At 46.4% G+C, this 17565-nt stretch overlaps 9 protein-coding genes and 2 non-coding genes across 17 annotated transcripts in view; 7 read left to right on the top strand and 4 right to left on the bottom strand.

Moving 5' to 3' along the window:
• The first annotated feature begins 626 nt into the window (after positions 1-626).
• Positions 627-3632, top strand: LOC128252647 (60S ribosomal protein L3). 2 transcript variants are annotated; one of them, XM_052980541.1, is made up of 6 exons: positions 627-724; positions 964-1156; positions 1354-1522; positions 2095-2230; positions 2552-2941; positions 3174-3632. In XM_052980541.1, the coding sequence occupies exons 1-6, from the start codon at positions 722-724 to the stop codon at positions 3531-3533; spliced, it is 1251 nt and encodes a 416-aa protein (XP_052836501.1). In that variant the 5' UTR covers positions 627-721; the 3' UTR covers positions 3534-3632. The 2 variants fall into 2 exon arrangements, with proteins under 2 accessions (XP_052836501.1, XP_052836502.1); XM_052980542.1 differs by lacking the exons at positions 2095-2230; positions 2552-2941; positions 3174-3632 and adding an exon at positions 1800-2069.
• LOC128253004 (small nucleolar RNA U43) lies at positions 1201-1279 on the top strand. The gene has a single exon (XR_008267378.1). It is a non-coding gene; the product is annotated as a small nucleolar RNA U43 (small nucleolar RNA).
• On the top strand, positions 1618-1699 carry LOC128253005 (small nucleolar RNA U83). Its single transcript, XR_008267379.1, has one exon. It is a non-coding gene; the product is annotated as a small nucleolar RNA U83 (small nucleolar RNA).
• Positions 3633-4381: 749 nt separating the features above from the next.
• Positions 4382-5853, top strand: LOC128252646 (protein arginine methyltransferase NDUFAF7 homolog, mitochondrial). The gene is made up of 2 exons (XM_052980540.1): positions 4382-4745; positions 4808-5853. The coding sequence occupies exons 1-2, from the start codon at positions 4422-4424 to the stop codon at positions 5789-5791; spliced, it is 1308 nt and encodes a 435-aa protein (XP_052836500.1). The 5' UTR covers positions 4382-4421; the 3' UTR covers positions 5792-5853.
• LOC128252645 (GRIP and coiled-coil domain-containing protein 1) lies at positions 5783-8206 on the bottom strand. Its single transcript, XM_052980539.1, has 3 exons — positions 7996-8206; positions 6102-7935; positions 5783-6042 (listed from the first exon to the last, which is right to left on the bottom strand). Exons 1-3 carry the CDS (start codon positions 8075-8077, stop codon positions 5862-5864), a joined length of 2097 nt encoding a protein of 698 aa, XP_052836499.1. The 5' UTR covers positions 8078-8206; the 3' UTR covers positions 5783-5861.
• Positions 8207-8247: 41 nt separating this feature from the next.
• LOC128252650 (diphthamide biosynthesis protein 3) lies at positions 8248-10402 on the top strand. Its single transcript, XM_052980547.1, has 4 exons — positions 8248-8335; positions 9765-10008; positions 10067-10141; positions 10200-10402. Exons 2-4 carry the CDS (start codon positions 9901-9903, stop codon positions 10275-10277), a joined length of 261 nt encoding a protein of 86 aa, XP_052836507.1. The 5' UTR covers positions 8248-8335; positions 9765-9900; the 3' UTR covers positions 10278-10402.
• On the bottom strand, positions 8497-9760 carry LOC128252649 (dnaJ homolog subfamily C member 17). Of its 2 annotated transcripts, none has more exons than XM_052980546.1 (2): positions 9669-9760; positions 8497-9536 (listed from the first exon to the last, which is right to left on the bottom strand). In XM_052980546.1, exon 2 carries the CDS (start codon positions 9516-9518, stop codon positions 8613-8615), a length of 906 nt encoding a protein of 301 aa, XP_052836506.1. In that variant the 5' UTR covers positions 9519-9536; positions 9669-9760; the 3' UTR covers positions 8497-8612. The 2 variants fall into 2 exon arrangements, with proteins under 2 accessions (XP_052836506.1, XP_052836505.1); XM_052980545.1 differs by having other exon boundaries at positions 9602-9753.
• LOC128252648 (arfaptin-2) lies at positions 10288-12652 on the bottom strand. Its single transcript, XM_052980544.1, has 5 exons — positions 12170-12652; positions 11584-12106; positions 11185-11353; positions 11016-11123; positions 10288-10958 (listed from the first exon to the last, which is right to left on the bottom strand). Exons 1-5 carry the CDS (start codon positions 12372-12374, stop codon positions 10914-10916), a joined length of 1050 nt encoding a protein of 349 aa, XP_052836504.1. The 5' UTR covers positions 12375-12652; the 3' UTR covers positions 10288-10913.
• A 315-nt stretch (positions 12653-12967) lies between these two features.
• Positions 12968-13866, top strand: LOC128265770 (uncharacterized). The gene is made up of 2 exons (XM_053001981.1): positions 12968-13271; positions 13333-13866. Exons 1-2 carry the CDS (start codon positions 13075-13077, stop codon positions 13640-13642), a joined length of 507 nt encoding a protein of 168 aa, XP_052857941.1. The 5' UTR covers positions 12968-13074; the 3' UTR covers positions 13643-13866.
• LOC128265758 (chitobiosyldiphosphodolichol beta-mannosyltransferase) lies at positions 13805-15737 on the bottom strand. Its single transcript, XM_053001970.1, has 3 exons — positions 15072-15737; positions 14449-15009; positions 13805-14083 (listed from the first exon to the last, which is right to left on the bottom strand). The coding sequence occupies exons 1-3, from the start codon at positions 15629-15631 to the stop codon at positions 13864-13866; spliced, it is 1341 nt and encodes a 446-aa protein (XP_052857930.1). The 5' UTR covers positions 15632-15737; the 3' UTR covers positions 13805-13863.
• Positions 15738-16636: 899 nt separating this feature from the next.
• Positions 16637-17565, top strand: part of LOC128259802 (protein tincar) — a 60955-nt gene continuing 60026 nt past the window's right edge. For all 5 annotated transcript variants that reach the window (XM_052992585.1, XM_052992429.1, XM_052992504.1 and 2 more), the window contains exon 1: positions 16637-16863. The gene's annotated coding sequence lies outside the window, so the exon portion shown is untranslated. The remainder of the gene's footprint in view (positions 16864-17565) is intronic.

The raw sequence follows: 17565 nt of genomic DNA, 5'->3' as shown, positions 1-17565 counted from the left end.
AATTACGTTATAATGAATTCTGTATCCTTTCAATATTAAAAAATCTTCGCAACAAATAATTCCCTTAACGAATTAGCAATTTCGGAATGTTAAATATCAAACGAGTCTTTCTATCATTAGAGGGTGTGGCTAAAGTTTTTTTCTCTTGCGAATTGCGTAATTGAATTTACCTATTCCATTTATTTTTACCAAGAACTTGAGAATTTTAATTTTAATTACTAATACATTTAAATAATTAGAATAATTAAAAGTGATATTGTACAAATAAAATGAATGCCACCCTAATCCAAAATTCACCGATTCATAAATTCAGTCGTTTCGAAAATAACCTGTCTAAAATTGAATAGTTTTAATACATGTTTAGTTTATTATTGAATAACAATTTTTAGAAACGAATAACAGTTTATGACTTAAAATTTAAAATAAATTAAATAATCTATTAGATGTGTGTGTGCACTCTTATTTTAAAAATCAGATTATTTGTTGACTAAAAATCGAATTCTTTGTCCTCTGACAGTTAACAGATACAAAACACGAATGGATTGAGTCCGAATTATGAATTCCGGACCGAGGTTTGTCTCTGAGATAAGCTTCGTTAAGATTATTATTTAATACATGTTCTGAGCCGGAGGCAGCCACACTGCCAACTAATCGCAGCCAACTTCGCCTTGCACGGCAGCACTTCCCTTCTTTTCGTTTTCATCGTCTGAAGAGAACAGACATGGTAAGTTAAACTCTTAAAAGTAGATAAAATAAGTGAGCAGTTAGTTGTTGGATGTAAAATAATTAAAGTAAATTGTTCGAGATGCTGAGAAATACCAGCGATTGCTTGCATTCAATGCAATTTACTCGCGCTCCAAGCTGTTTTATATTGATAAATTGCAAGTGCAACATCCACGTGTTCACCTAACCTAAAAGCGAAAATATAACAGTTGCTGATGGTTTTCCCTGCCCATTTTACAGTCGCATCGCAAGTTCTCAGCGCCTCGCCATGGCTCCATGGCCTTCTACCCCAAGAAGCGCTCAGCTCGCCATCGCGGCAAGGTTAAGGCCTTCCCCAAGGATGACGCCAGCAAGCCTGTTCATCTGACTTGCTTCATCGGCTACAAGGCCGGCATGACGCACATCGTCCGCGAGGCCGATCGTCCTGGATCCAGTAAGTACTCGCTTTCACCCCAAGAGCCCCTAAACTACCCTTTCATGATGAGTAAACTAGAAGATTTATGGTTAGAACACAACTGATTAACCGTGATTATCTCAACTAGGGCGGACTGATTGAGCCAATAACTAGTTTATCATTGTGCAAAATAGTGGCATGCGATTAATGTCTTTTTTTTCTCCGTCCGTTTATAGAGATCAACAAGAAGGAGGTGGTCGAGGCTGTCACCGTTCTTGAGACCCCGCCCATGATTGTGGTCGGTGCCGTCGGTTACATCGAGACTCCCTTCGGTCTGCGTGCCCTGGTTAATGTGTGGGCCCAGCATTTGTCCGAGGAGTGCCGTCGTCGCTTCTACAAGAACTGGTATGTATCGAGGACCACGTGTCTGCGACCCTCTGGTCGCCATTTTGTTTGCCCCCGTGTGTACACACACGAACCACGTGTTTTCTAGTAGAGTCTGGATGATGATACGATGGTATCTGAATGAGCAAATATATTGTTGAGAAGCCTTCTACCATCTGCTGCCTTCCTTCTGATCGGCCTACTAGAAAACTCTTGGTTGGTTTGTGAAATGCCCTTTACTTCAAATACCTTTAAACTTGAAGAAACCCCATATTAAATGAAAAATGCAATCATAAAGTTCTTCGATCAGCTTGCTGAGAGAGCTTTTCAAATCCTTGAAAGTTGTGTGAGCTGTCAGTATTTTGGTCTTGGGCACAGCCCCTGGTTAACTAAAAATACTTGACGAGTGAGCACGACATGGAAGACCGCATCTCCGCTCGCCATTTGTTTGCGATGAGGTGCGCTTCCTGTTCTATCTCGCCCCCACACAAACAGCGCGGCTAAGAAGTTGGAGTTGTTGAGACATCCCAATGGATTGCATCATGTCGCTCGTTTCTGACCATTGCATCTACAACTTGACCATCGTCTACCAGGTACAAGAGCAAGAAGAAGGCCTTCACCAAGGCCAGCAAGAAGTGGACCGATGATCTCGGCAAGAAGAGCATCGAGAATGACTTCCGCAAGATGCTGCGTTACTGCAAGGTGATCCGTGTGATTGCCCACTCGCAGGTAAATATAGATGTTCCTTACAATCCTTACAATTCACGACGTCCTTGGCCTTGTTGTGCCATTGGTGCTGGGTCCTCGGGTCCGGTGTCTCTGGTGCGCCTGGCCTAAAAAGCATTCGTGCTGTGGTATTCAATGCACAGTTTAGGGATGCAACGTCGCAGAGCAAACTGCCCCTCGGGTGGCGGAGCTTGATATATTCCAGTAACGGTGCGGAGCCGTTCAGGCGATGATAGCGCGGTTAAACCATATCACGCACAGTCCCACAAATCAATGTGCTGAAGATGAATGTAGCTAACTGAAAACGTCTTCTTCCTTTTATAGATCCGCTTGATCAAGCAGCGCCAAAAGAAGGCCCATGTCATGGAGATCCAGCTGAACGGTGGCTCCATCGAGGACAAGGTCAAGTGGGCTCGTGAGCACTTGGAGAAGCCCATCCAGGTCAGCAACGTGTTCGGCCAGGACGAGATGGTCGACTGCGTCGGTGTGACCAAGGGTAAGGGATTCAAGGGAGTCACCTCGCGTTGGCACACCAAGAAGCTGCCCCGCAAGACGCACAAGGGTCTGCGCAAGGTGGCCTGTATTGGAGCCTGGCATCCGTCGCGTGTGTCCACCACTGTGGCCCGTGCTGGTCAGAAGGGTTACCACCACCGTACCGAGATCAACAAGAAGATCTACCGCATCGGTGCTGGCATCCACACCAAGGACGGCAAGGTAAGCAGTAGCACCCATCTTAATTTAACCATTATCTTGATGCGGCTTTAGAAATCTGTTGCTCTGATGATAACAAACCAAATAACAACGACATCGAAACAAACAAAAAACTTGATGAACCGTGATATTTATAATGATAGGACTGATCACAGATTAAAGCCGAATAAGATGGAATTGCAAATGCCTCTCCCTTATACAACAATTAAACTGACCCCATATTTATCACTTGCAGGTCATCAAGAACAACGCCTCCACTGAGTACGATCTGACCGACAAGAGCATCACCCCCATGGGTGGTTTCCCCCACTACGGTGAGGTCAACAACGACTTCGTCATGATCAAGGGCTGCTGCATCGGCTCCAAGAAGCGCATCATCACCCTGCGCAAGTCCCTGCTGAAGCACACCAAGCGTTCGGCCCTGGAGCAGATCAAGCTCAAGTTCATCGACACCTCGTCCAAGATGGGTCATGGTCGCTTCCAGACTCCTGCCGACAAGCTGGCCTTCATGGGTCCGCTGAAGAAGGATCGTCTCAAGGAGGAGGCCGCCGCTACCACCAGCGCTGCTGCCGCCGCCGCCACCACCACCGCTTAAGCAAAATGTTGTCTGCACTCAGAGTTGTCTGCTTGTTTCTACAGCCTACTGCTGCGGTAGAGCAGCGATCAATAAAAATATTTGGCTAAGCTAATTTAATCAATGTCTTAAATTCAATTAACTTGGGAAAGACTGCTCTTGCTAAACGTTATTTTGTTTCTATCAATTGATTAGAAAGCAGATTTAACCAAAGTTTTATAATGGGTGATATTCACTTAATATATTTATTTATCTTAGTGGTACAAGTTTTATATTACTAATTAGGGCACTAGATTGTATACTATCAATAAAAGAAAAGAAATGAACCCCTTCTATTCTATAACCGAACACAAAAGTTAAAAATTACAGCACTTTTATATCCGCCAAAGCTTTGTATTACGAGAAAAGATCAACATTATTAGTTTTGCCAGTCAAGGCTACATAAATCTGTTCCTAAAACACGAGAGTGCTGTCCCTGCTAAACGTGAAGACCTGTGAATCCCTGCCAGATAAGTGTATCCAGGCCAGAACAATGGGATTTGTGGTTCAACTTTTTGTGGCTTGTGGAGATGCCACAGAAGTAATTAAATAATGGCTTTTGAATACCCCATCAGCTGTTTTCTTTAAAGCAAGTGGGCAGCTCCCTTTCAGATTTTTATACCCTGTATGTAAAAAGAAGCGAAGCATATCGTGTTTGTTATAGTTTTCTTTCTAATAAGAAGAAACTGTCATAATAAGGGATTGACTAAATACAATATTTTTTATTTGGATAACCTAGGTTAGCTCTGCTTAATATTTAATTAAATATAAAAAAATACAGGGTATCTCTCAGCGACTAACTCGTTTGCCTACTTTTCATACATATGTACATACATATGTTATCGGTAGGAAATTTTGGGCCGGCTCGTGATGTTACGCGAAGCTTTAAGGATCGGCAGCAGGCGCTGCTATAGCTACAAGTCCGTGCGGCGTCCAAATGTGGTTGCCAGCAGTGCCCCCAAGGTGGAGCCGGCGAAGGAGCAACCAGGATCATCGTCTGCAGTTGAAAACGGACATGGCAGCCTCGCCAAACAATTGCGGGCCAAGATTCTAGCCACTGGACCCATTACGGTGGCGGAATACATGCGCGAGGTGCTGACCAATCCCCAAGCGGGTTACTACATGAACCGGGATGTGTTCGGCCGAGAGGGTGACTTTATAACCTCGCCGGAAATATCGCAGATCTTCGGAGAGGTAAGCTACATCCACACATACTCTATTGGAAACCCTCCAGCTTAAATGTTTATTTTTCAAAGCTCGTCGGGATCTGGTTGGTCAGCGAGTGGCGCAAGATGGGCAGTCCCTCACCCTTTCAAGTTGTGGAACTGGGACCCGGTCGTGGCACTCTGGCCAGGGATGTGCTGAAGGTGATCACCAAATTCAAGGCGGGAGCCGAGTTTTCCATGCACATGGTGGAGGTTAGTCCGTTTCTGAGCAAGGCGCAGGCACAGCGATTCTGCTACACCCACAACACCGTACCGGAGGACTCGCAGCTGCCCCATTACCAAGTGGGCACCACTGCCACTGGCACGAAGGCCTTTTGGCACCGCCGGCTTGAGGATGTGCCCCAGGGGTTCTCCCTAGTGCTGGCTCACGAATTCTTCGACGCACTGCCCGTGCACAAGCTGCAACAGGTCGATGGAAAGTGGCAGGAGGTGCTCATCGATGTGGCTTCTGAGGGAGAGCAATCGGACTTCCGATATGTGCTCTCACGCAGCCAAACTCCGGTCTCGAGTGTTTTCCGTCCCATGCCTGGCGAGAAACGCGCCTGTCTGGAATACTCGCTGGAGACGGAGCGACAGGTGGGCATCCTGGCAGAACGCATTGAACGGGATGGAGGCATTGCTCTCATCATGGACTATGGACACTTTGGTGAGAAAACAGACACCTTCCGAGCCTTCAAGCAACACCAGCTGCACAATCCCTTGCTGGAGCCGGGCAGCGCTGATCTCACGGCCGATGTGGACTTTAAGTTGGTGCGGCACACCGCTGAGACGCGCGGTAATGTCCACTGCTGCGGGCCAGTGGAACAGGGGCTGTTCCTGCAACGAATGCAGGGAGAAGCTCGTTTGGAGCAGCTGCTGGCACACGCACTGCCCGAGAACCAGGACATCATTCGCTCTGGCTACCAGATGCTAACGGATCAGGACCAAATGGGCAGCCGCTTCAAGTTCCTAGCCATGTTTCCCGGCGTGCTAGCTTCCCACCTGGACAAATATCCCGTCGTCGGATTTAGTTAGTTTGTAAATTATGATCTGATTTTAAGGATTTAAATATGTTGCACATGATTTGTTAAACAAAATACGAATTCTATTTCTTCTGGAATGTTGCATTGATCGCCTGCATCTCTGCGGTGGTGAATTGGAGCACCGCCGAGATGGCGTTTAGCATGTGGCGCTTGCCGTCCGCATCCCGGGTAACAATGTAGCTGATGATCACGTTCTTTAAATACTCCAGATTGGCGCCCTCGCGCGTCTTGCACCGTTCGAGTCTGAAGAGAAAAAGGAAGCTATCGAAGCAGCTTAACATAGATTGTGACAAAGGACGCACCTGTCCACCTGCTCTTCCAGGCATTCGATCTTCTCATGCATCTCCTGCTGCGAGGTGACCTTGTCCTGGATGGCCTTCCTCAGCGTGGACTCGGCGACGTACTTGGCCTTGCGCAGGCTGGTAATCTCGATGTCCTTTCGAGCCAACTCGTTGGCATAGTGCAGCATGTGGCAGTTTTCGCCCAGCGACATCTTCTTGGAGCGCACCTTTAGCTTGCGCTCCCTCTGCTCACCCTCCACTTCGACACTGTCTGCATCGGAGGAGTAGTTGAATGATTCTGCGGCGGCTTCTAGTGTGGGAGTAGCCAGAGTGCTGCCCACGCCGCTGGCCGAATGAAAGACCTCGAAAGAGGTCTGCAGCGTCTTGATCTCCTGCTCCTTTTCGTCAAGAAGCTGCAGCGATCTCTGGCGCTGCTTCTGCAACAGCTGCTCCAGTTCGTTGAGCTTGCAGCGCGTCTCGTTCTCCAGATCCGCCTTGGCTTCCTGCCATTTGGTTCGCTCGCTCTTCAAGGCCAAGCGCAGCTTTTCGCCCTGCTGTTTCAGATCGATTTCGGCCTCGTCGATGTTGCGATTGAGCACCTGCACCTTCTCCTGCAGCGTCTGGATGTGCGAGTGCTGAAGCTGAACCTTCTGTTCGAGCAACTGGCGCTGCTGCTTGGCTGCTTCCAGCATCTGCTGTGCTCCCTGAAGCTGTTGCTCACAATGTTCGTGGCTTTCCGCACGCGTTGTTGTTTGGCCGCTTAGAGACAGAATCTCGCCGAGATCCAAGGGATTGGCGGATCGGGCATTGGCACTGGTGAGCAGTTTCTTGAGGCGCACCATCTCGTCCACCAGCGTGGCCACATCCACATCTTCGTTGAGAGCTTTCAGATTGGACGTGGGTCGCACATGGGCCTGCTCTAGCTCCTGCAGTTGTTTTTTCAAGGCATGAATGCTGTCCTGATCCTGCTGACGTAGGCGATCGTAGCTGCCCACGGTGGTGCTGAGCTCGGCCAGACGCGCCTCCAGACTGGCAACACGATCCTCATGAAGGGCCGCCTGCCTGCGACTCTGATCCTCTGCCCGCAGGACACGTCGCTGTTCCTGGCGAATGGCCACCGCATGCTGTTCCTTCAGCTGCTGCATCTCCAGCCGCACTTGCTGCAGGAGAGCAGCACTATCCGCACTGACGGCCGCAGCTGCAGACTGTTCCGCCTTGGTTTGGAATTGCTTTAGCTGTGACCGAGCCTCCTTCAACTGGGATTGCAGTTCCCGCAGTCGGCTGTTTTCCGCCTCGTTGCTGGCGAACTGCGTCTTAAAGTTGTTCAGCTGCATCTCGATGTTGTCCTTTAGATGGCGTTCGTCGGCATAGAGCTTCTGCAGCTCGCGGATCATAAGCATCTGGTTGTTGGTCTCCTTCTCGCGTTCCTGCCGCTCCACAATCCACTTGGCCTTGACCTCGTCCACGTCACTTTTGGCCCGCGCCGTCTGTTCCTTGGCGCGCGCATGCAGCTCCTGGATGACCTGCTCCTTTTGGGCGATTTGGCTGCGCAGTTGCTTCTTGTCCGCCTGAAAGGAGGCCTCCATGCGAGATTTCTCGGCGGACAGCGTGGCCAGGGAGTTCATCAGCGTGATGATCTGCGTCTGCAGCTGACCCTCGGCAGGAGGAGCGGATGTACATGATGCCAATTCTCCTGCTCCGTCCACGGAATCCGGAGTTTTGCTGGTGTCCTGCAACCCTACATCCCTGGCCGGGGATCCGGACTCTACCACCGCCGTGGCCTCCGCGTGCGCCGCCAGACTCGTCTCCAGCGCCTCCTTCTCCTTCAGCAGACCCTTGTAGGCAGTGACCACGTCTGCAAATTGGCTTAATCACTCTGAATGCACTGCAAAATCCAGCCAGTTCAATTGCTTACCTTTCAGCCGCTTCTCGTAGCGCCCCAGTTGCTCCTTCTGGGTGGAGACCAGCGCCTCCAGTTCCCTCTGTCGCTTCTCCATCTCGTTTTCAGTTGTTATAAGTCGCTTAAGTTTTAGTTGGCTTAATTATTTAATTTATTTCTCTTCCGTGGCATTTTTGCATTTCCTTCAATTAACAAATTTTAGCAGCTGGTGGGCAGGACTGCCAACTTGTCGAGATTGATAAGCAACTAAAAATTGCCAGTGTTGTGATTTTAGAGAAAGTAAAATTTTTTTTGGAGCTTTTAGATTCTGAATCTAGAACCAAAAACAGTTTACCAATAAACACTGTTTTGGAAGGTAAAAATTAGATGTATTGTTTTAAGATTTTCTAAAAATTTGTAAATTTTTTTTAAATATAAATTTGTCAATGCTTGCATTCTTAGCGAAATTTTCTTTAGACCACTATTTTAGTTTTTATATTTAATTTAATATTAAAAAAACTTAAATTTCGTGTTATTAAAGTAACATTTCTATTTATTTTAAAATGAAGCTGCTTCTCAGCTTTTTTAACCTAATGACTTAAAGTAGCCTTATTGTTAGGTCTTAAGTAACATAAAATTAAATAATTTAGAGTTCATTCATTGCCCTCCTCGTCCTTCATCATCTGCTCGATTAGCCGTTTCCGTTCCTCGGCCTGTCGCATCTTTCGCATGACCAGGTCTTCGTAGTCCGTGGATGAGGCAGTGCATCCAGCGGCAGATCCCTTGGTTGGCTTCTTTTCCTCCGCCGGCGGCGTCACCCACTCGAAGTGCAATGGCTTGGCGGGATCGCCCTTTTCGTAGGCCAAAACCATATCGCAGGCCTCTCGGGTGGCCAGCTCCACCATGGCGCGTCCGCGTCGCTTGCTGTTAACCACCAGGGCCACCACGTCGCCATACTTCTTGAGGTACTTGAGCAGCTGATCCTGCGTGTAATCCTGCCCACGATCAGCCTTCCACTTCATCTTGATGCGATGCTGGGCGGAATCGAACTGAGTCGGCTGCTGCAGGAGTTTCTGCTTCTCGGCGTGATTGCGCCGAAACTGCTCCTGCATGGCCCGCTGCTCCTCCTCCAGCAGTCGGGATCCCTCGCGCCTGAGCCGCTCGATCTGCTCCTGGAGCAGCTCCTCGTCGCTTTTGGCCACCGTGCTGTAGGGTTGGCTCCTCGCCAGTTTGTGCAGTGCCGCCCGTTCCCGTTCCTCCAGCTCCTGCTTGAGTTTCTGCCGCTTGCCGTCCAACTGGCGACTCCTCAACTCCGCCGCCTTCTTGGCCTTGAGCACTTTATCGTAGGCTGCCCTGGCGGATGCATCGGTGAGGATTTCCAGGGCCTTGGACAACTCGTGGAAGCGCTCGACCGCCTGCGGATTATCCGGATTCTTGTCGGGATGGCAATCCAGGGCCCGTTTGCGGTATGCCTTGCGTATCTCATTTTGATCAGCTTCCAAGGAAATGCCCAAAAGATCGTACAGGTTGATGTCACTGAATTTATTTTTGCTTGCCATTTTGCGTCTGTTCCTCGTCTATTTAAGATATAAATGTTTGAGTATTATACAAATATTTTCTGAGCCAATTGTTTAAAAGTTACACTTTTTTGTGTGGTGATTTGGCGAAACTTCTTTAACTTATCTGAGTAAAAATTGAATAGTATATACCGATTAAATTTATTTGAGAACTATTTCTTATTCCACAACTGCAGCCGGCTTGCAATAATACGAAATAAAACATTTTCTTGGTCAATTGTTTACCAGATCAGCTGGTTTGTGAAACGAGTTGGCAGCACTGCAGCACAACGTGCATGTTTGTTTGGCGTGGATTTACCTTAATCATCACATTGTACACTGTATATCATGAGTTCAAATCCCTAAAAAAGAAAGAAACTACGTCATGAGCATTTATCACGACGAGGTGGAAATCGAGGACTTCGAGTACGACGAGGAGGAGGAGATGTACTACTATCCCTGTCCCTGCGGCGATCGATTTCAGATCTCCAAGGTAACAAGGCGTATACGCAACGCTTTAAGACCTTTTTCAATTTGATATTCCACTTTAGGAGGAACTGATCGAGGGCGAGGAGGTGGCCACCTGTCCCAGTTGCTCGCTTGTCATCAAGGTCATATACGATCCGGTAAGTGAATCATGCAAATCACCTAGAAAAAAACCACTAAAAACAAGGAATACTTTAGGAAATGTTCAAGGCAGAGGAAGATGAGGAATCCGCCCTGAACGAGAAACTCAGTGACTTAAAGCTGGAGAAGAACTAAAACTAAATCCTTTGGTGTAATTAAATAGTTTTTATTTATATATTTTAATATATAGACTTCTTTTTAGTGTAAATAATACGTTGACTAGTAAAACAATGAATTTAAATTACGCAAGCTCGCGGAAACATTTCGATTTGTTATGGATTATTCGTTTTGGGTGAATTACAAATAATTTTCACACACACAATATCTAGAACTAAAACAATGGGTTGCACTGAGCACTTTTTGGTCTAAGTGTTTCACAAGCAGAGCGCAATAAGTTACCCCACGTAAGGTGGCATATTGGAAATATAAATCAAAGGAACTGTGGCGTACCAAGTGGGAGAATATGTGAGTAATACATAATGTTACATACAGTGGAAAGCGGTTGGAAAAATATATATATATATATAACATACAGTTTACCACTTTCTGCTTACGGCTTAGGAATTCAACTTAAGCCTAGCACGCAAATATTGTTACGGTTTGTCATGCAGCATCCAGTGCGTTGGATATTCGCATGAACGTGGATTTTTTCGCCTTCGGTTTTTTTTTAGAGAGCGTGCTCGTTCAGCAAGTGAGTGGAGAAGGTCTCCATCCATTAGATACGCCTAAATGCCGTCAGCAATGTTTCGAGTATGGGAGGGATCTTCTGATTTACTGCTCCAGCCAGGATCCGGTGACGGAATTCGGTGACTTAAGCTGCAGTGCAAAAAATTGTAATCATTCAATACCTTTTCGACAGTTCGTCAGTCTCACCTTTATGTTGAACTGCTTTAGAGTACTTTCCAGTGCCATGGCGTTGCCCGAGAAATAAGCAGCGATGGCATTGTGCAGCAGAATCAGTTGCTTGTGCATCACTTTAATCTGTCGCCAGAATATCGGGGATTAACCTCAATGACGCTGTGTTTTCGTTGGGTTTACTTACGCGATTCTCGTCGAGGAATTGCATTTTGACCGCCACGTCAGAGCGCAGCTTCTCGTATTGCTCCTTGTGCTGAGCATAGCTACGCTGGGTCTCCTCCAAAGCTGCAGCTGAGGGCGTCAACTCCGGCTTAGTGTTCTCCAAGTCCATGCGATAGGCATCGAATTCGATTCTAAAAGGAAATGGGCCAGATTGTTTTTAGAGCAATAAAATTAAGTAAGCTAAATTTAAGACCAACATGTGGCTTGGCAATAAAAATAATAAGAATTTAAATACATCAAAAGTGCCATTGACAATCATTTTATGGGATGAAAACTTAATATGACGGACAAAGAGCGATGAAGTGTTCATCTTACCAAAGAGTTTGAACTGATGCCACAAATGATTAAAAACTAATATTACCTGGCTGTCTCGTACTGTCGTATCGTCAGCAGTGTGTCGTCAATTGTCTTGTTGCACAGCGTGTTAACCGACGAAATAAAGAAGTTAAGCGCGTTGAGCAGCAGCTCGCCGTTCTTGGTTAGATTGCGTTGCGTCTCCGAGTTGCAGGTGAACTCCTTCTGCAGCTCGGGGTTCTTCTGGGCGAGATCGGCAAAGGATTCGGCCAGGGCGTGCTGGGTGACGACCACGTGCTGGAAGTGCGAGCTGAAGGCGCGCGTCAGCCTCAAGATGGACAGATACTTCCGCTGTGTCTCGCGCAGCTGTTCGATCTGGGCCTCCAACTCCGAGTCCACGGTGCGCTGCGACTTGCCCAGCTTCTCCAGCATGATCTGGCGTGTGCACTTGTATGTGGATATGCTCCAGTTCTTAAGGCTGTCGATCTTGGAGGCGCTAGTGCGTATGAGGCTGCCGCTCCCGCTGTCCGTAGGGCTCAGAGTGCCATTGCCAGTCGGGGGACTACTGGGCGACATGGGTGTCGTGGGTGCTATTGATCGATACGATGAGTCAGGATTGCAGGCAATAGTCCAGGCATATGTAAGCAGCTCACCTGAATGATTCCTTAGTGGCAGACTGTTTGGGGCGCCAAAGGGACCGCCCGTGGTTGCATGTCCTCCTCCGATTATGCTGTGGCTGCTGGCGCTCCCGAGTACTAGGCTTCCGCCTTCGGTGCCCGTGTGCACTGACCCACAACTGTCGTTCAACGATGGCGCGTCCTTAAGCATCTCGTGTATGCTCCGCTCACGATCCGCCATGGTTCTCTCCTTGGCTTTTACTTAATTGCCTGCCGAAAATGGCTTTTCCTGTCTGCTCGTGTGTGGGGGTGTGCGTCTGTGTATGCTTAGTGGATGGCGGGGAAGATGGTGGTGCCTCGTTTTCCAGGCCAGAATCAATATCGACGTTGGCAACCCGTTCCAATGGCCAACGTCTGTACTCACAGATATTTTGCAACCTTTGAATTATCCCGATAAAACCACAAAACTGTTTTCCTTAAAACTGAAAATCTGTGTGACCCGCGCAAAGGATGTGTTAAATACCATACTCGCACAGTACACTGTAAACATACCGGCACTTGCGCTTAGTATTTTTTGAATTAAAATACCGTTAAAAATATTTAGGGCATTCGATAAAAGATGTCATTTTGATGTCATTTTTGTTAAGAAAGTCTCAGAATATATTAGGAGATTGTTATTCAAATTTTTACATTATTAAATATTACAAATGAAAATATAAATATTTCAATGAAAAGATTAGCAGATATTTAAAAATATATCGATGTTATAGAAACTACAGACATAGCATTTATTTTAAGACCTAATTTGGTTTTGGTATTTTATTAAAGACCATATCTGGTCACATCAAAGTGGACATTCTATTTATTTTCGGGGGATTTCACGGAAACCTTGTGGCCTACCATATCAGTTTGTTATTTAATCCTTTGAATTGCAGTTAAAAATGGTTTACTTGAACATTATAATGGGTTTCGGCGTGGTTTTGGCGGCAGCAGCCGCGGCTATTTACTATAGCATGCCGAGTTACCAGCAGACCCCGCGACATCGCCAACCGCCTAGGAATCGCAGGAATGAGGACGAAGAGTTCGACCAGGGTGCCAGCCTTTACCGGAACTTCAGGGATCAGCGTACGCGGCGCAGGTCAGTCCATGAGTCAGTGAAATCCAAGAAACTCGTTCCTAAATCCCTTGCTTCATTTCAGCGTGGCGGGCGACAGGTGCTCCGTGTGTCTGCTGCATATGGAACAAGGTGACATGCACCAGATGAAGTGCGGCCATGCTCTGGACACGGCCTGCTTCGAGGAATATCGCTACATTCGCAGAAACTGCCCGCTCTGCAACCAACCTGTCAATCTCAGCCTGCCCGGCGACAGTTGCTCGATTTGCTTAGACCCTCTGGAAAAGGCCAACATGGTGCATCTGCGCTGCCAGCACGCTCTGCACTCCGAATGTTACGGGCAGTTCATGGCCAGCGGAGCCAGGACCTGCCCCCTCTGCAGGGAGCAATTGTAGAAGCCACACAATTCCTTCACAGATCCACAACCACAAATATATATCAACTATTGCCGGCGGCGTAAAGGGAACCGCATATATTATCAACCTGAGCAAGTGCTATCCCCTTGGTGCACAAAGAACTTTAAGCAATTAACAAGTGAAAAGCGATAAGCAATCGAATGAGTCTGCCTTAGTGTGTAATTGTCAAACGTTTTGTTAAATAAACAACATAAAATGCCTTAGAGGAATGCCTCCAGTACGGGTGCCGCAACGAGACGCCAACTCTCCCGCCAGCGCAGCTCCTGGAACTGTTGCAGGCTGCGCTGAAAGCCGGCTCGCGTCTCCAGGATACTAGGGTTTTTTGGAAAGTTCTCAAACCAGATGCGTAGCTGTTCGGCCAGCTGAACATGGTCCCCAAACACAAAGCCATTCTCGCCGTGCTTCACCAGTTCGTTCAGGCTGAAACAAAAGATTGGAAGTTTCTTAAATCAATATTGTTTCAATTGTAAGTTTTTAAAATATGTTTGTGCAAACAAAAATAGGATTACTTAAACTGCTTAGGATCTTTTATTCATTTTTGTTTTGGGACAATTATATAAAATTTTAAAAATACAAACAATATTACAAAAAAAACGCAAATTCAAATTACTAGTTTAGGCTGTGCTTGTTACTAGATTTTAGTTGATAGTTTTATAAATACAAATACATATTAAACGAAATTTTCCTAATCATAGCTGTCGTTCGCTTGTTAGTTAAAAATACAATTTTTTTTTAAAGTATGATACAACTATCAATAGATGCTAATTACTGAGTTTGGTACCCACCACTTGAAATCGTAGGCGCAGACGGGCAGACCGCTTCCGAACATATCGACCACCTTCATGGGCAGATCCAGGCCACTGGTGCTCCAGTGCAGGCATACTCCAAGATCGGCGCTGGCTAGCACAGTGGGATAGTCCTCGATCTCCAGCCAGGGCGTGATCACCGACACCTTTCGCCATTCCAGCCTGTCGATCTCGGCCGCATAGTGCTCCTTTTGCGGTCCCTTGCCGGTGATGATGCACAGCAGCGAGGGGTACACCAGGGGCTCCGCTTGCGCCGTCTTCTCGTACGTTTGCAGGGCCTTGAGAAGAATCCCGAAGTCCTCGTCGGGCGTCCAACTGGTGCTGGACACGAGGACAGCCTGTCTTTGGGGTTTGTACTGTACGCTGCCGTTGGCCAACTTCTGCGTAAGAGCGGTGGCCTCTAGCACATCGGATTGGCTGGTGTCCTTGGTCTGGAACTGCGGAAAGTCCTTGGCCAGCTTCAGAAAGAGCTCATGCTTCTGGGGCAGGTCGATGGGATGAAATTGAGAGGGCGCGCGATCGTACAGAACGTTAACAGGTCTAAATGATAAGTCAGAGATTGGTGATCGACTACGTTTTTTGGGGGTTTAGCCAAGTCTTACCCAATGCCCCAGTTCTGCTGCAAATCTTCCTGCATGGCCCGCGTCACACAGAAGTGCGTGTGAGCCTTGGAGCCGAAATAGCGCTCCAGGCGACGCACCAGCCGGATCAGCGGACTCTGCTCCCCGCCGGACATCCCCAAGGCCAGCACCGTGTAGGTGTAGTTGTGCCAATCGATGGCCAGCTTGGTGCGCGTGAGGGCGCAGTACAGATAGCAAACGATCAGCGTAGGAATCCCTGGCGGATTCTGGACGAGCAGGAAGCTGGGCCGACCAATGGAGATGAGGGCCATCAGCAGGCTGAGCGTCTGCCAGAAGGCTTTGAAGAGTAGCCGCAGTTTGGGTGTGAGGTTCGTCACCGGCACGGCGGTCAACTCGTGGATGCGACATCGCGGATGTTGGGTCAGTGCCTCCAGGGGCCGCGTCTCCAGGTAGCCAATTACGTCCACGTTGAAGTTCTCCTCTAGTAAGCTCTGGGCATGGTACTGCGTCCGGGGACTGCGTCCGATGTCGCCCAGCACGATGACGCAGGCGTTGCGCTTCTTCGGCGGCACTTCCGTCATCACGGAGCTGGAGGAATACGTGGTTATCTCCGATCAACTTCAATTGCGCGTTTTGTTTGTGGTTGAATCCTGAGGAGCAGTGCGACCGCAGCTCAGTTGCTTAAAAATACCGTGGATCCGTTTATAAATACCTTTTATTAGGGGATTTCCTGAACGGTTGCTTACAACAAAAGTTTTTGTGCCAAATATGTAAGAACATATATTTTTTACAAATTTCTTTACTTAAGCCCAAGTTTGATTAAACCGAAGAGAAACATAATTTTCTTCGAATGCTTTCAGTGTTTTTTAGTGAAGATAAAGCCATAAAACCATCTTCTTATACTGCGTTGCTAATTTGATTATAATTAATTATTCGGATTAAAATCAAATAACGTCCAAAATAATTAACGGCATGCCGACCCTTTTTTTATGATACTTACATTAAAAGGTTCGAGTCCATGCTAAGTGATATGTTAAAATAACCGCTTGTGGATTGAAATTAAATATCAGCTTTAGTCGTAATAAATACATCGGGGAAGTTATGTTTTAATTTCCGTTGCTGAAATGGCTACGTCACCCAATGCCGCAAATTCTTGAATTTACAATTCCTTACAAATTATTTACGATTTTTTTATTTTGACGTAAGCGTCGGTTGATATCGATAGTTACCGACAGTCTGGCAACGAAAAATGCCAGAAAATTACCGTGGGAATAAACTAAACATATTTTCATATTTACAATTTACGTGTCTTTCGTTCCCGCATCTCCAGAAATGTTCTCGTTCATAGAGCCGGAATCCATAGCCCAGAACAGTTTTGCTTAAAATACGAAATTTCAAATCGTCGATTTTGTAACGGCAATGTTAAATCGTTCTTTTCCTAACAGAAATGTAAAATAATCGTTTTTGTAGAGGTGGAAGACATCGATGTAGCCGATGTTTTGAAAACATCGATCACATTGATGTTGGCATCGATGTTTCTCCACCTCTAGTCGAAGTTCTTCCACCTCTAATTCGCGCGAAAATTTTCGGACCGTTCGGACGTCACGTCGCGGATCGTTTTCTAACGGGACATCAAGCTCTGTGTTTGTGTGTGCTCGTGTGTGTTTACCCACAAAGCTCTGCTACAATATTGAATGCAACTGAAGCTGAAATAAAGAAATAATTAAATACTAAGTGTGGAAGACAAACAGCTGAAGCAAAAACAAAGTCTGTCTATCGTGTGGCTTACTTCAAGTTAAAAGAAAATTCGCCGGTGAGTAAAATCTGGAAAAGCACTCCAACTGCCGTTATTTTACGCATTTTCGCCGGCAAAACAAACCGGTTTTCCACCCTCCAGTTGGCGCCTGTCTGGTTGTCTGTGTGTGTAGTTGTGGGTGGGTGTCTGTCCGCCAGTGGGGTTATTTCGAGACACCGAATTTCGATGAAGTGGAAATGCAAATTTCCCTACACCACACACTACAATTTTCGAACTTCAGCGGGTTCTGTTTTCCATTTATGAATTTATATGCGCATAGTATTTCTCCAGTGCTATCATAAAATTTGTCACAAGGCTGTCTGGGATTATAACTGTATGCATAGATGCGGTCAAGCTATTAAAGCCAAATAATTTTGTAACAAGTTCATTAACAATATGTCATTAACTAAGAAATGGTGAATATTGATTGCCACTTTTCATCAATTTTATTTTGTGGATACTAAATCCTTTTTTTTTTAATTCTGTTTTATTTTTAACCAAAACTACACCAACATTTTCTTCTGCACAATTAAAAGTGAGACGAGTATTTTTTTAATATTTCAAATATATTGGGAGAACCAGTTAATTGTCAGAAATTATAGAAAGGAAATTAGCAAGTGTAAAATATTTACTTGATAATAGACTTTTAACCGAAAATAAAATCTTCTCGAAGTTTCAGTTCAATTCATTGATTTTATTGGCTATACAATAAATTATATA

This window comes from Drosophila gunungcola, chromosome 3R, assembly GCF_025200985.1.
Source record: "Drosophila gunungcola strain Sukarami chromosome 3R, Dgunungcola_SK_2, whole genome shotgun sequence".
In the NCBI taxonomy this organism is placed as follows: domain Eukaryota; kingdom Metazoa; phylum Arthropoda; class Insecta; order Diptera; family Drosophilidae; genus Drosophila; species Drosophila gunungcola.
Note: the sequence above shows the minus strand (reverse complement) of the source record. Positions and strands in the feature narration are given on the sequence as shown.